The 13,685-nt window shown below is 38.8% G+C and overlaps 3 protein-coding genes across 4 annotated transcripts in view; 1 reads left to right on the forward strand and 2 right to left on the reverse strand.

The window, feature by feature from the left end:
• Positions 1-13,685, reverse strand: part of LOC124416355 (calcium uniporter protein, mitochondrial) — a 95,375-nt gene that overhangs the window by 66,177 nt on the left and 15,513 nt on the right. The gene's annotated exons all lie outside the window — the stretch shown is intronic.
• Positions 1,769-4,020, forward strand: LOC124416239 (ammonium transporter 1 member 2-like). The gene is made up of 2 exons (XM_046897167.1): positions 1,769-1,877; positions 1,919-4,020. The coding sequence occupies exons 1-2, from the start codon at positions 1,769-1,771 to the stop codon at positions 4,018-4,020; spliced, it is 2,211 nt and encodes a 736-aa protein (XP_046753123.1).
• The window catches only part of LOC124416354 (bifunctional heparan sulfate N-deacetylase/N-sulfotransferase), a 58,733-nt gene continuing 49,663 nt past the window's right edge, over positions 4,616-13,685 (reverse strand). Inside the window, exons 6-13 of one of the 2 annotated variants that reach the window (XR_006930761.1) lie at positions 12,212-12,500; positions 10,440-10,568; positions 9,355-9,537; positions 8,809-9,029; positions 8,277-8,555; positions 7,854-8,151; positions 7,039-7,228; positions 4,616-6,450 (exon numbers count right to left, since the gene is read on the reverse strand). Coding sequence is in view for 1 of the 2 variants with exons in the window: in XM_046897320.1 (XP_046753276.1) it covers positions 7,118-7,228; positions 7,854-8,151; positions 8,277-8,555; positions 8,809-9,029; positions 9,355-9,537; positions 10,440-10,568; positions 12,212-12,500 (1,510 nt within the window). In the remaining variant the exon portion in view is untranslated. Of the gene's footprint in view, positions 7,229-7,853; positions 8,152-8,276; positions 8,556-8,808; positions 9,030-9,354; positions 9,538-10,439; positions 10,569-12,211; positions 12,501-13,685 lie in introns of both variants that reach the window. The other variant, XM_046897320.1, reaches the window with a different exon arrangement.

Raw genomic sequence — 13,685 nt, forward strand, 5'->3', positions numbered from 1 at the left:
TTTTACACGTTTAAAAACTCAGCACATTGCACATTCGGATTTTTTATAATGATGCAACGTTGTTAACGTGAATCATTTTCAATTGGTGTTAGAGTCACGTTTTTTTTCTTCTGATACACCTGATGGATCACATAAGCGTAATTCCCTCTTTTCTATCGAGGTTCAATGCCTGCGTCCTCAGGGCAAAGCGGTTAAACCGAAGGGTAAATTTTTATCCAATTTGTCTCGTTCAATGGGAACAAAGGCCGCTGTTGTCACGTGCGGGGATTTGCATACTGAGCGTTTACCTTTTTCCATACTCCTTCCAATCATTTGATAAATCACGTTACGTTCCCTTTTGCTAGCAAAATCTTCTTTTTTACCCTGCTTGATTCCCTCGAGATCAGACAGATTGAGTCCTATCGGTTATAGGTATATATTTTCAGGTCCTAGGTTGCACCCGCAAAACACATAATATGGACTCCGTTCCTTGTGAGAGTTTCATTAGAAGGTTATTAAATTATATGTTTCAAATTAATACCCCTGCGTCTCATGGATTATTAAGTTTCTTGATTTTGAAACGAACGTTCGATTTTTTACTTCTAATGCCACTGTATCCTAGTCCTCGCTAGTGGCTATCATATGCACATTACTAATTCGAAATTACAAACAAATCCAACAAAAATAGTATGATACGTATATTATCTATGGAGCGGAAAGAGCCACGCTTAAATGAAAAATCTGATGTGGCTGGCACGAAATACCTGGCGGTTAGCCAGAAGCAGACTATGGAAGACACAGTTACATAGTATCTAATACAGGCGCCTTTCGACCTGAAGACAGTGAGTCGTCAGGATGAGACTCGGCAATTCAAAGCTCAACGATAGAAAATAAGCATTTCTATAAAATTTCAGGTTCTGAATCTGAAAATTGTTTAAAAATAATTTTGACGGAAGAAGTTAAACTAGATAGAAGAACTATAACACTTCGATAATACCGAGTTTTTTCTTTTTGAAATGATGATAAAAGATGCAATCGAAAATTTCTTTCTACAAGATTTAAATTGTTGTAGTTTCTGTCGGTGCGATGGTTCTCGAACACCTTTTCCTGCTGACCACCGAAAGTACATCGCAAACCAAAAGTACAGGGTCATTTATCGGTTGGTGACCACTAGTGCGACTAACGCAGCCGATTTTACCTGAAACCCGTAGAACGGCTTTCTTTCACTGAAGGGTAAGGTGGTCAACAGCCGATAAGTTCAGGCGGCAACTGCGTTTAAAACAGGTGTCACTTATACCGAGCCAATCTTCATGCAGAATCACGAGACACCAGTAATTGGCGAACATCTTCTATGCGAAAAATATTGGAACATCGATAATTAGAGCAGATTAGGTTTTTAAATAAATTGCATGAAATGTGGGCTTAGAATTTTAGATAAAAATATACCGTACCTAAATTACCGAATACAAGTATTATCAACGGAATGACTCATTGTCAGCCGTTTTTCGCGAAAATCAACTCGTCGAAAGATTCCTTTTACTTAGGTTAATTGTTGATTGTTGATAATAAATGTGTTCCACTTACGTGAGAGTAACTCTTCGTTTTCCTTTCAGCGTTGAGTCTTGATACGTTACTATTTTGACGGTCCATGAAGAGCGCCACAGTTCATGACATAAATCGATTCCGCAAGCAGGAATTGATGAACCTGATTATCGATCTTCATTTATCATCAGTAACGATGTCGAATCGTTAATATCTCGGAGTAGACTTCAGAGTCAGCGTATTTTTCATGATTCATGGTCCGCTCGGTAGCCAAAGCACACAAGGTGACAAGTCCGAAGGATATTGTCACATTAAATTCAACAAGAAAAAAGATATTGTGGGGTCACCGGAAGCAGGTGTTTCGAGGTGACGAATCGCCGGCTTAACTCGGCGGAAGAGTTGCGATCGACGATACGAAGATCGGAGATCGACGGACTGAGGTTATCGGTCGGCCAATCGGATCCTTCCGGGATGTCCAAGTTGGTAAAAGGGGATTCCTTCGCGGAGAATTACTACGATTACGGGCTCCTGGACCGAAGTAACTACGTCCGGGCTATGAACTCTACGGGATATAACTACGAAGCCGGCTCATCGGCCGTCTTTCGAAGCATCCTGACCATACTGCTCAGGGTCGGGTTTCTTCTCGTTCAAATCGGCAGCGTTCCCGTGAGCAACGTGAACCTCATCCTCCTCCACCACATCGTTGACTTCTGTGCCGTTACCCTGGTCTACATCCTTGTCGGTTTCGTCATCGCCTTCAACGGCGACGTTTCCGGCGCCGTCGGAGAAGGTGTCTGGATCGGAGACGTCAGGGCGAACATGAACGACGCGATCCTGGGCTGGGAGGCGGCGGTGACGGCTTCAGCGATTTGCACCTGCGGGATAGTCGGCAGGATGCATGCGGTCGGGTACCTGCTCACGGCGATCCTGATCTCGGGAATGGTCCAGCCGTTCCTGATCCACTGGGCCTGGACTCCGCGAGGTTGGATGGCCGACAATTCGCTGACCGGGAAGTCCGTGTCCTTCAAGGACTACGGAGGCGGAGGAACGGTCCACGTGGTTGGTGGTCTCTCGGGATTTCTGGGCTGCGCGACGTTGGGTCGAAGGATACTGAGACTCCGGGACATAGACGACGCCAGTCTGCCCACCGATTCTCCAGGAAGCGCTTTCGCCGGATACCTCTTGATATTCCTCGGCCTCCAAGGATTCGGTTTGCCCATCTCCGACCATGGCAACTCCAAGGCACCGCCACCCGGCACGTCCTACATCCTGATAAACAACTTACTCGCAGCCTCAACTTCTTCCCTCTTCGTCGTGGCCCTACACTTCGCCCTGAGCCGAGAGGCGTTCAACTACTGGACCGTGACGCGCTGCATCCAGGGCGGAATTTCCGGTATAGTTGCAATCGCCGCCGGCGTCGACCTCTACTCGCCCTTAGTCGTTGTCGGCATCAGCTGCGCCAGTGGTCTCGTATTTTACTTGGTCTCGAGGCGAGTTTACCGCAGCGCCCTCGAGGACTACTGCAACATCGTCGCCACCCATTTGGCCTGCGCCCTCTTCGGCAGTTTCCTTGCTCCACTCTGCGGCAGGCCAAGAGGCAGCGACGCCGTAAATCACACAATGGTGCTCGACGTGGCCTGGCAGGTAATATGCATCTTGGCCTTGATCTCGACCGTGGCAGTGACCATGTGGCCGCTATTCGTTGCTCTCGAGGTCTGCGGCTTCCTCCGGAACCGATCCGAATTCATCAACCACCTCAGGGCGATAACCGCTCTCGAACGTGGACCACCCAGATCCTACATGCAGAGACTCTTCTTCCCCGGCATTGAGAGTGTCTACTTGCAGCCAGGGTCAGCGATCAAAAGTGAACCAGGGCCGCAGGCAATGAGTCCGAGGATGTGGAGGTATCAGCAAGAGATTGCCAGACTGGAGCAGACCAGAACGAAGCAGACTGCTAACGCGGATTTGGTTGGAGGTACCGAGGCGTCGGTCGCTGTTCCGGCAACTAGTCCGACGGATAAAAAAGTTAAGAAGGTCAGGCAGATTTACACTCTTCCGGGAAACAGCGTTTCCGGACACGTCGAGGTTGGAGGAACTGGAGAGTCCTTGGAGAACGAAAGTCGTCCTATTAAGCAGGGTCTGCTTGAGGTGGACGATATCATGTCGAAGGTGCTGGTTGAGGGTGGCAAAAATGTGCCGAAAGACGCGGACAACCTTCAGATTGTTTTTCCCGGAAATTCTGCCAGCGGTCAAAAATATCGTTTGAGTAAACAGCTCGGCACTTCGTTGCACAGGACACAGAAGTTCACAAGTCTACATTCTGCAGAGCCCCATTGTTCGGAAGAAAAACAAACTTCTGATGATCCAACCGTCTGGCCACCGTCGGATTTTACAGTTAAGGTTCTTATGGAACCCAGACGAGAAATAAACTGTTCCAGTGACTCCGATGATGAAGTTGCAGTTACGGAACCGTTTGAAAATCTCAATCAAACCGTCTGAAATTGGAATATGATTTGCGTTGGGAAAGTTGTTCGTTATGGATTAAAGGTTGATTAACGTTAAACTACTCAGATTCACCCAACGTACAAGTGAATTTAGTGAAAAAAAAATCTGACGAACTTTGAAGGCTATAAAACCAAAGTATTCGTGCAGTAATTACATTCAAGAAGAAATATCACTAAATAAATAGTAGTAAATAGATATTGAAAATTATCCCACATGTTACTGCATGGTGCATATCAATGGCGGCCACTTTCATTTTGCGCAATTATTTCAATTCATTTTAAAAATATTTCAAAAACTTATATTCATAATGTTTCAGACAACTTATATTGTTTCGCACCAAACACTCGAAGTTACGGAATTAAGTAATTTTGATTCACAGCCTTGTGACGTTGACTGAAAAATCAGATTACAAGATTACATACAATTTGATCATCATTCATCTTATTCATCATGTTTGCGAATGAGAAAATTTATACCTTACTACATTACACATAATATAGCTGTAGATAATATAGAATTGTAATTGCTCTCACGATATTTTGAAAACAGTATAACCGAAAGATATTATGAATTGAACGAGAATACGAGATTTTTGATTATTACTTTTATCAGAACTTATCGTCTATTCGTACATTCATTACATTATTTTACAATAGAATTATTATTAACATTATTTTATTTTTATAAGTTTAATAATGAGAATCCTATTAAAATGTTGTACACCAATTGTATATGGTATAATTTTTCTCCCTTGATTTTTTGCAATTTTTCAATGTGTACATCAATTCTCGGCAATGTAATTCCCTGTTAGGTATGTACACATACAATATACAGACATTATGCACAAGTTAGTATGACTGAAAAAATAAAAATGTGTATATTTATTCGTGTGGTTTTATAAATTGATTTAAAATTTTATTGTCAGGCGATAGAATCAATAGACCAATCAACCAAACAAGACTTGAAGAGTTTTGATTATCGGCTTCATCGCCGCGATTACCACATGAACCGATATACTGTGTTATTTGTTATCCATTCGATATAATTGATAAGACTATTTTGATATTTACAACACCAGTAAAATGGCACACTTAATAAACAGATATTAATAGAGTATCAACAGTTAACTTTGTACATGATTCGTTAAACATTACCGTTGGATAACGGTGGAAAACAAAGTAAAATAATATACAGAATAACAATAAAAATATATATCATTAAAATAATCTCTATTAAACGTATATGCTAAAATTTAACGTACCGTTGATCAGTAAGAATAAAAATAAAAATCTATCATTTCAATCATATATTAGTATCGACTTAATATAAAATTTAATTGTTTGTATAAAAAACATGCGAACGCCATCGCATCATTCACGTCTGTGCGTTGGAAAAACGGAATACATGAAAAAGAAGATACAATAAAAAAAATTCAAGAGTATACGTCAGAGTATAAAGTAAAATTTCTGTCGCAACGTGCGTATTGCTAAGAATTTTGTTTCATACATGAAGTTTCACTTTCTATTCGATTTCTTTTTACAAAATTATATCATAAATTTTGACTTCCGCTTATTAATAATAATCGCCGAGCACTGTTTGACACCGGTATGCTACAGAAATTAGTTATATACACATCCATTGACATTCCTTTGGAGCATTTTATTGGTCACTTAGTCCACCTCTGGGTGCTCATTAATCAAATAATAACGGACTTAAATCAGTTGATTGATATTTTGCAGACTAGGATTTGAAGAAAATGGTTGAAGGACACGGCGAGGTCCGTTTTTTATCTTAAAATTCACAATTAAAAGATGTGAAGCTGCGCGTATACAATAACCTAATGAATCTGGATATTTAATTTATGTACAATTTCCGTTTTACACAATTCATCTATTTTCACATCAAAATAGCATATCACACCAAATCTACAAAAGGACGTGATTCAATTGGGTTAATTTAAATTCTGTTATTCGTAACAGTATTGTCAAAATATACATAGACACATTTGATTTTTATCGTCTCTCTTTTGCACTCTCTAAATAGATTCGACGAAAATAATTATACACTGTTTCCGAAAGTTTTGTCATCCCACACGTATGTACAAACATCCATTGGACGATCTTGCAATATACCACAAGTTTGGACTATAGGTCTGTTAGTCAAATTTTTTCTGTAGAAAACACATACCTATATCATAACTAGGTATTGGACTATTTTATGTAAGGTGATAAGAAACAAAGAATCTATAGCCACGTCGATGAAAGTAAATTTTCAATAAATTAAAGTTAGCCTAATGTAAACTTGGAAAAATTTATGATAACGTCAAAATTTCATACAGGTATTTTTCGAAATGTTTTGAATCGAGATAACTCATGTCCCTCGAGTCAATACGAAATCTAAGAGATCGTCTTAGTTCTTTTTTAGCTATGAAACAATTTTTTCCTCGTAGAAGTATTTACAGTTTATAATTTCAATACAAAATATTTTTATAACGTCGCCGAAGACATTTCACCTCGAAACTGGCAACATGGCGTTCCTGATCAATCCTTTATTCATCCATAGATTCGTAATCTTGAATTAGTTGCTACGCTAGAACAATTTCTCTTCCTTCAAACTGATTTATTTCTAATTACGTAGGGATTCGTGTCTCTCAATTTTACAACTAACGGGCGTTTGACTGAGACCAAGGCATTGAGAATTGTTTTTCTGTTTTATATTGTAATAGACTAACTGTTCCTAAACGGAATCACCAAATCGGTTGTACAGTATTTTATGCCACGGTTGACTAATAATTAATATACGTATGGCACTGTCGTTTTCAGAGTTTGACGTTTTTCAATATTCGCGATGCAATGACGATGCTACTTCTGTTCCACCGTCACAATAATTCTTAATGACTAGTTTTGCTTTGCTTTTACACTTAGAATAGGCTCACAATGTAGGCCTTTTTACTATTCACTCTTCTTCGTCGTTAAAAACTTTGTTTAAAATATTAAATATACAGGTAATTACAGATCTGCCGGAGCAATGTACAGGTGTGCTTCCACGGAAGCAAAGATTGACAAATTACGTCTACGGCAACTGCAGTTGGTTAGGTCATCACTGTATCCGTGAGATCATCCTTCAACCATTGTGGAATTGTTCTCGATCCAAGACGTTTAAAAAGCTTTACCAAAGCCGTATTGTGCGACAGATAATACCTCTGTAAGAAAAAAAAAATAAAAAATTATCAAAATGTAAAGAATTATTTAGAAGTTCTCTGATTTTTTCTCTTCAAATTATAGCATTAAGTTATAGTTCACCAAGAAGCGAGTTCTGGCTTTTTGCTATCAAAGTGCCAAAGTATTTATTAACAGCTCGAAAAATTTATTGGCAAAATAAAGTGATCTGACAATGAACCGAGTTTGTTATACTTTTCATCTACATGGTGGTCACTTAAAATAATGGAACAAATTCCCTGACTTTTTCCTGACTTTTCCTGATTAAATTATAATTATTCTCTTATGAAAATCCGAACTAATAGAGACAATTCAAACAACTAAGAAATGAAGCTTCGTATCAATCGGTATTAAAAAATACGTTGATGATCTATTTAATGGTCATGGAATTGACTACATGGGGAAAAATATGCTTAAAATTTTGCTTTTCCGCGAGAGAAGCTTTATTTCATCCTTTTCCATACCACCGCAAAGTTCCCTGAGTAACTGGTGATACCTCTGACTTTTCCCTGATTTCTTGATTTTCCCTGACCACTGGCCACCAGGGTCTACTTTCATCACCATGCCTACTTTCTCTAATCTAATAGACGCCAACCGTTCTCAGCTTACCTGTAGTAATTTATAAGATTTTTCCTCCATAGGTGGATACTGCCGCCCCTTGCTTTTCCCAAGGCATTTAGTATGATCCTCGTTTGTCACTTGACAGAAAAATCCCTTTTTGGGATCATACCTAAGGTGAGTAGAGTAATTGAAAGCTGGTGTTATTTTTAAAAATCTCTGCAATTCGTGCAATGTCTCGACTGGATTCTGTCTCAGCTGTTCTCCGTCGATGATGTGCAGTTGCTGTGGTGGGTAGTATGACAACCATCTCTCCAAATGCTGAGCATATTTTCCGGGATTCAAGCATCTGCGGAAAACGAATCATATAAGTCAACATTTATACGAAAATAAAAAAAAAATTAAAAAATTAATGCAATCTGCACATTTAGTTGCTGCTACTAGTTCACCAGTTAGAATCTTTTTATCAATTACCTGTTCCTTAAGTCTCTGAGAGGTTTTGGCGCTGTGTCACTAGCTGTGATCACGCTGTGAAACGTGTAATTGTTCGCTACTGGATCGCCATGAACTCTGGTGTGTTGATACCACGAATATGCCCTTCTCGCAGGTGACAGTAAAATGGTGATTAGTTTAGCTCGAGGCAGAAGAGCGTGCGATCTACGGGGTACTAGCTCTCCATCAAAGTATGTCGCGGATTTTTCGAAAAGGTAACGTGCGCTATCGTTCTTAGCAACAGGAAAGAAGCCCATGTACCTGCAGAACAAAGGTAAAAAGTATAGTTGGCGAGTTTTCCATCCCGCTGCACATGATTTCGATTTTACAGATAACGTAAGCCACTAGTTAAAAATTGACTGGTTTACAATTTCTGTCACGCCTAGAATAAGAAGAATGAGAAAACAATTTCTTGCTGCATTTCAAGTCCAGTTTTTAGTTTCTTTGTTCCATAATTTCACCAGAAGATTTAATTCTGAAGTTAATGAACCAGATTTCTTCTGCAATATCTTACCAATCTAGTCCTCTGTAGTAATTCTTTCCATTGAAAAATTGGATCTCTTCGAAAGTATCAGGACTAGGAAGATTGCTACTGATAGCCGGATGGATGGATAGAAATGTGAAAAGTGCAGTGGTTCCAGTTTTTTGTGGTCCAATAACAAGAAACCTTGGTAGCTGGTCGCAAGTCTTGTTACGAGACCATATTTTCTGATGTCTTGGATCATCGCATGGATTCTGAAACAAAAATACCTAACCAGTTAAGGATTCGTCTTGCTTTAAGGGTGCAGAATAAATGACAAGCAACAGGCTTATTATCTACACTGATAAGTGTGCACAAAATTTCTTCATCACTCCAGAATCTAAACTCCGCACTCGTTCGTCATTATCAAACATTGTTACTTGTCTACGGAACTTTACTAGATATGAAACTTGAAAATATCGGTTGCATCCAGTCATCCACTCCTTTTAGGAAGTTTAAACCAATACAATTGGCGAATTTTCCTACGTATAATCATTCGATTGATTCGTTAGTTCATTATACAGTCCGAAAAATACTTACACCCCAGACAGGATCTGCCTCTTCCGGATAAAGCTGGAAATATTTCTCGCCTAGTTGTAAGGGTGGTGCACTGGATAGCCGCAAATTGGTCCAACACCGAATGAATTTGATCACTGATTCGAAGGTGTACAGTGCCAATCGGTCGTTCCCGTAATTCGACATATGCGTCATGAAAATATTGATCTGTAAAAAAATGCATGTTAAAATACAGGAACAATAATACCTAATTCCTGTAGAAACATTCTTGCGCGTTTTATCCTCTACTTTCGATATGAAAAATCCAGTTACCTGGTTTTAAGCTGAAATAATTCTGCTTGAAAAAAATCGAGTAACAATTTTGTGGCACGAAGCATGAAGAGTCTGTTTTTTTAATTCTAATTAAAGGATCGTCACAACTCTTCTATAAATTAAACGAAAAGGATTCCACGATGAACGTGTTTGATCTAGAATTTAGCAAAATGTTTAGTGTTCAATAGATTCTAAGAGTCGAAATATTTTTGGGATCATGAGAAAATCTGGCACAAGTACCTATTCAGTGTGATTACAGTTGTGAAAACTATATTTTCTATTTTTAGCAAATTCGAATCTAATCTTTTAGTTGATTACAATTTTTCATCTAAACAAGATGTTAAAATCAATTTATTACTGCAGGAAAATCGAATTGTCGAAATAGTCAGAAAAAACGGCAACGATACTCATTTTCGGTTATGATAAAAAATTGAAACAGTCAAGAACGGTACAGTAATCCGAACTAGAAATTTCTTCCTCTGTAGCTGGAAAGTCGAGGACATTCAAGTGCAGGTATAGAGTCAGGGATGTGATATGCACTGCATACACCTGATACTCAATTCCAATTAAGGGGAACGTGCAGGGTTTCTATAATTTAATTAGACGTAAGCGATACTCGATCGATGATACTCCCCCTTTTCCTCCTCCTCCTGGTCCTCCTCATCGACAGTGATTGAAAAAATTACGTTCAACCGCACCCTTTCACTGACATATTAGGGTAGTCCGTAGAGTATCGTGTAGATATATGAATACCTCCGTACCTTTAACGCTAGAATAGTAGGGAAAATTAAACTTACAGGATTGTAGACGATAGTTTGAAACAATTCCCCTCCTTGTATGGATTCGTCCAGCTTATCTCTTCCTCCGGGATATCGCTCTATGAATATCGTATGAGTGAATAAACCACATATTTGTCTTGGCAGAACCTGGGAATTGCGAAACAGAAGAGAAAAATAATAATTATAACAAAAATTTTAGATGAATTTAAAATTCTTTCAACCTGCGAGAAGACAAAAAAAAAATGGAATAAGGTGAATTGAAATATACTTCGCAGATGTACGTCAAATATACCGATGTTGAAAAAATCAACGGCATATTTCTATTCCTGTAATATATATTACATTTATCTGAATTGTTGAAAAATCCTGTTACAGCATCTGTTTACTTTTTGCAACGAATTTGAAGTAAGAAATTTTTTTTCATCACAGTGCGAAAGTGATAAGATTGTACTTCCTTTACTCGAGAAAAACAACCGCGTGGTATGTTTTCGAGGAAGTTTTTTACTTCTTGTCGTTTTTCAATTAAAAAGTAAGCCTTATGCACGCAGCTATAGAAGCAGTTTAAATTCGAAATTGAAACATCAGTATTGACCGAGTAGAAGAGCCGGATTCCAGCCTGTATACTGCTTACTCGCCCTGATCACATATTCAGCATCGCAATTTTGCAGTGATACGCGAAACTGATATCGGGCGGTTGTACGTGATAATACATGAGCCGACTAATGGTTTGTAAATGTCGTTTAAAAAGAATTTTCTGTATTTCCACGTCACACGCGACGTGTTTTAACCAACTTTGAAGGAAAATATCCGTCAAATTCGTGTGGATATATGGAAACTTACTGTTAGTTTACCAGTCACAATAGAAGAATTTATAAATAGTTGACAAATGATACGAAACTGTCTTTGGTTCGTGGTCATTTTAGCTTGTTTCTTTTCATTTTTCGAATTCGCGACGAATCAAGATCGTCGATACGCCTCGATTTTTCCAGCGAATCGCGTATGCAGTTAAATCAATATTGAGTTAGTTAGTTTTTACGTCGTTGGAAGGAAAACAAAAGAAAATGAATAGAGACGTACAGTCTTCTCTCGTTATAAGACCGGAAACGGTGTGGGGGAGGGGGCGGAATCTTTACAAACAAAATCTTCGTTCCTACGCACAATCGTTTCTAAAACACGAGAGACTTCGGCAGAATTAAAGCGGGTATTTTTATTCAGCCATTAGGTTGAGCGTAGGTTTTTAGCCATGAATCCAACGACTCGACAACAGAACAAAGAAACAACTGTATAGGGGCGAGAGGGGTAAAGTGGTCCCCTTAAGAAAATAATACCTAAAAATAGAAGAAAATGTTTAGAGTAATTATGATTTCCGAATAATTCATATTTAATAAAAAGTTCAGGTGGTTAATTTCACCCCTCAATTGTTATTTAAAAAATTTCAGAGGGCTTACTTTGCCGCCAAATTTTTGGAGACATCAGAAATTTTAAAGTGCCCACTTTGCCCCACCCTCCCCTAAATGAATGATGTCGGAGAAGGTTGAGAGCTTCACGTTTAGTAGTCTTTGCAAAATCGTATTACCGATATGTCTAACCTTTTCGTTCAACTCCCCTCAGACTTGAAACAAAATTTTCGAAACCCCGACTGAGCTAAGTTCTTGGGGGGAAGGGGAAGGGGGGATGAAAATTCGGCAGCTTTTACTGGTATTCCAAGTTTGTAAAACAACCCTGTTGCAATATGAATAAAGAAAATAACAAAGATAAAAAAAAAGAAAGGCTCGAAGAAACTTTCTCACCATGATATTCCGGTGAATGAAGCCTCTCCTGAGCCTCGCAGGCCTTAAATGAGGATATTCTTCAGTGCTTGTAACTTTGATGTTCCACACTTTTTTCCAAGCCTCGTAGAGACCCTCGTGAACCGGATAAACTCCGGAGTGATGCGGACTGACACTGTAACCACTCCCAGTTGGGATACCGTGCTCTTTAGCGAACTGTTTGTTCAACGCCATGTCCAGCTGAAGATGCGTTACATTCTCGTAGAGGTGGGGTTGCTGGTGGTTCCACATGTGGGAAAACCACGTAAATCTGCCAAAGAGAAAAAATCAAAATTTCAGTCATTTCCAAATTTATTTTCACACACATACACGTCAAAAGCATATGATGTCACTACGTACCTCCAAATTATTTATTTAACAAAAATTGCCAAGACTATTCAAATTTAATGTGTGAAGATTTTTTTCTTATTGAGGAGGATGGAAATCTGGGACGTGGGTGATCAGGATACATCGAGGTTTATGAAGAATTGCCGTTGTTCTTGTCAAAATGATATCTAATTTTTCACTCTGTTAAATATTTGATATAAAAATTAACCGAGTTACCGATATTTAGTGCGGGACATTGTTCTGACAAAGATCAATAATTGGATGGTAGAGGAAAAAAAAAAAAAAAAACTGAAATACCAGGATTAAATTTCTAAAAATAAACGCTTCCTAAAACGCCACGAATACTCGGGTATGGAAGCTGAATCGTGTTGATTGAAAATAAAATTGGCAATTTACTTATCTATGGTATAACGAAGGCAAAGAGCAGTGCAAGTAGAGAGACGGAGAAGATTAATTGAATTTCAAATTAGCGGATGATGTAGGGCACGCGACTTCTTAGCAATTTTTTACTTTTCTTCTTCTATCCCACCTTCGAAATTGTTCATATTTATTATATTAAAATTGACGAGTTTCGAAAGCTTCAGCAAATTTTTTTTCACAGCTTCAACAGAAACAAACACTGGCCGATGAGAGTTCAATATTAATTCATTTCAAAGGAACGTTCGTATAACCTGGTAGGAGTGAATTGAAACCACGGAATAAAAGGCAACGGCATTTTACCTTTGCCTGAACAAAAAATATTCAACATATACAGGGTGTCACAGAAGTAACGGGACGGTTGAATAATTTTATTGATCAAGTTTAATTGACCAACAAAGTCAAAATGTACTTACGTCATATATGAACACATATGAACGTAAAATTTCGCGCGCTATCGATTGCCGATTTCAGAAAGGGGGGTTCCATTGAAAAAAAAGTTGACTTAATTTGAAAGAATCTTGAAAGTAATCTTCAATTGAATTCCTCGTTGAACGATACTACGAGAACGACCATGATCTTTTTGAGAAATATCTTACCTGCAGAAATATTCAGACGTCTCGTTACTTTTGTGACACCCTGTATGTATATAGAGAGATTTCTGAGCAGCTGCACACATACGGAATAACGC

Source organism: Diprion similis, chromosome 2 (assembly GCF_021155765.1).
Source record: "Diprion similis isolate iyDipSimi1 chromosome 2, iyDipSimi1.1, whole genome shotgun sequence".
NCBI lineage: Eukaryota > Metazoa > Arthropoda > Insecta > Hymenoptera > Diprionidae > Diprion > Diprion similis.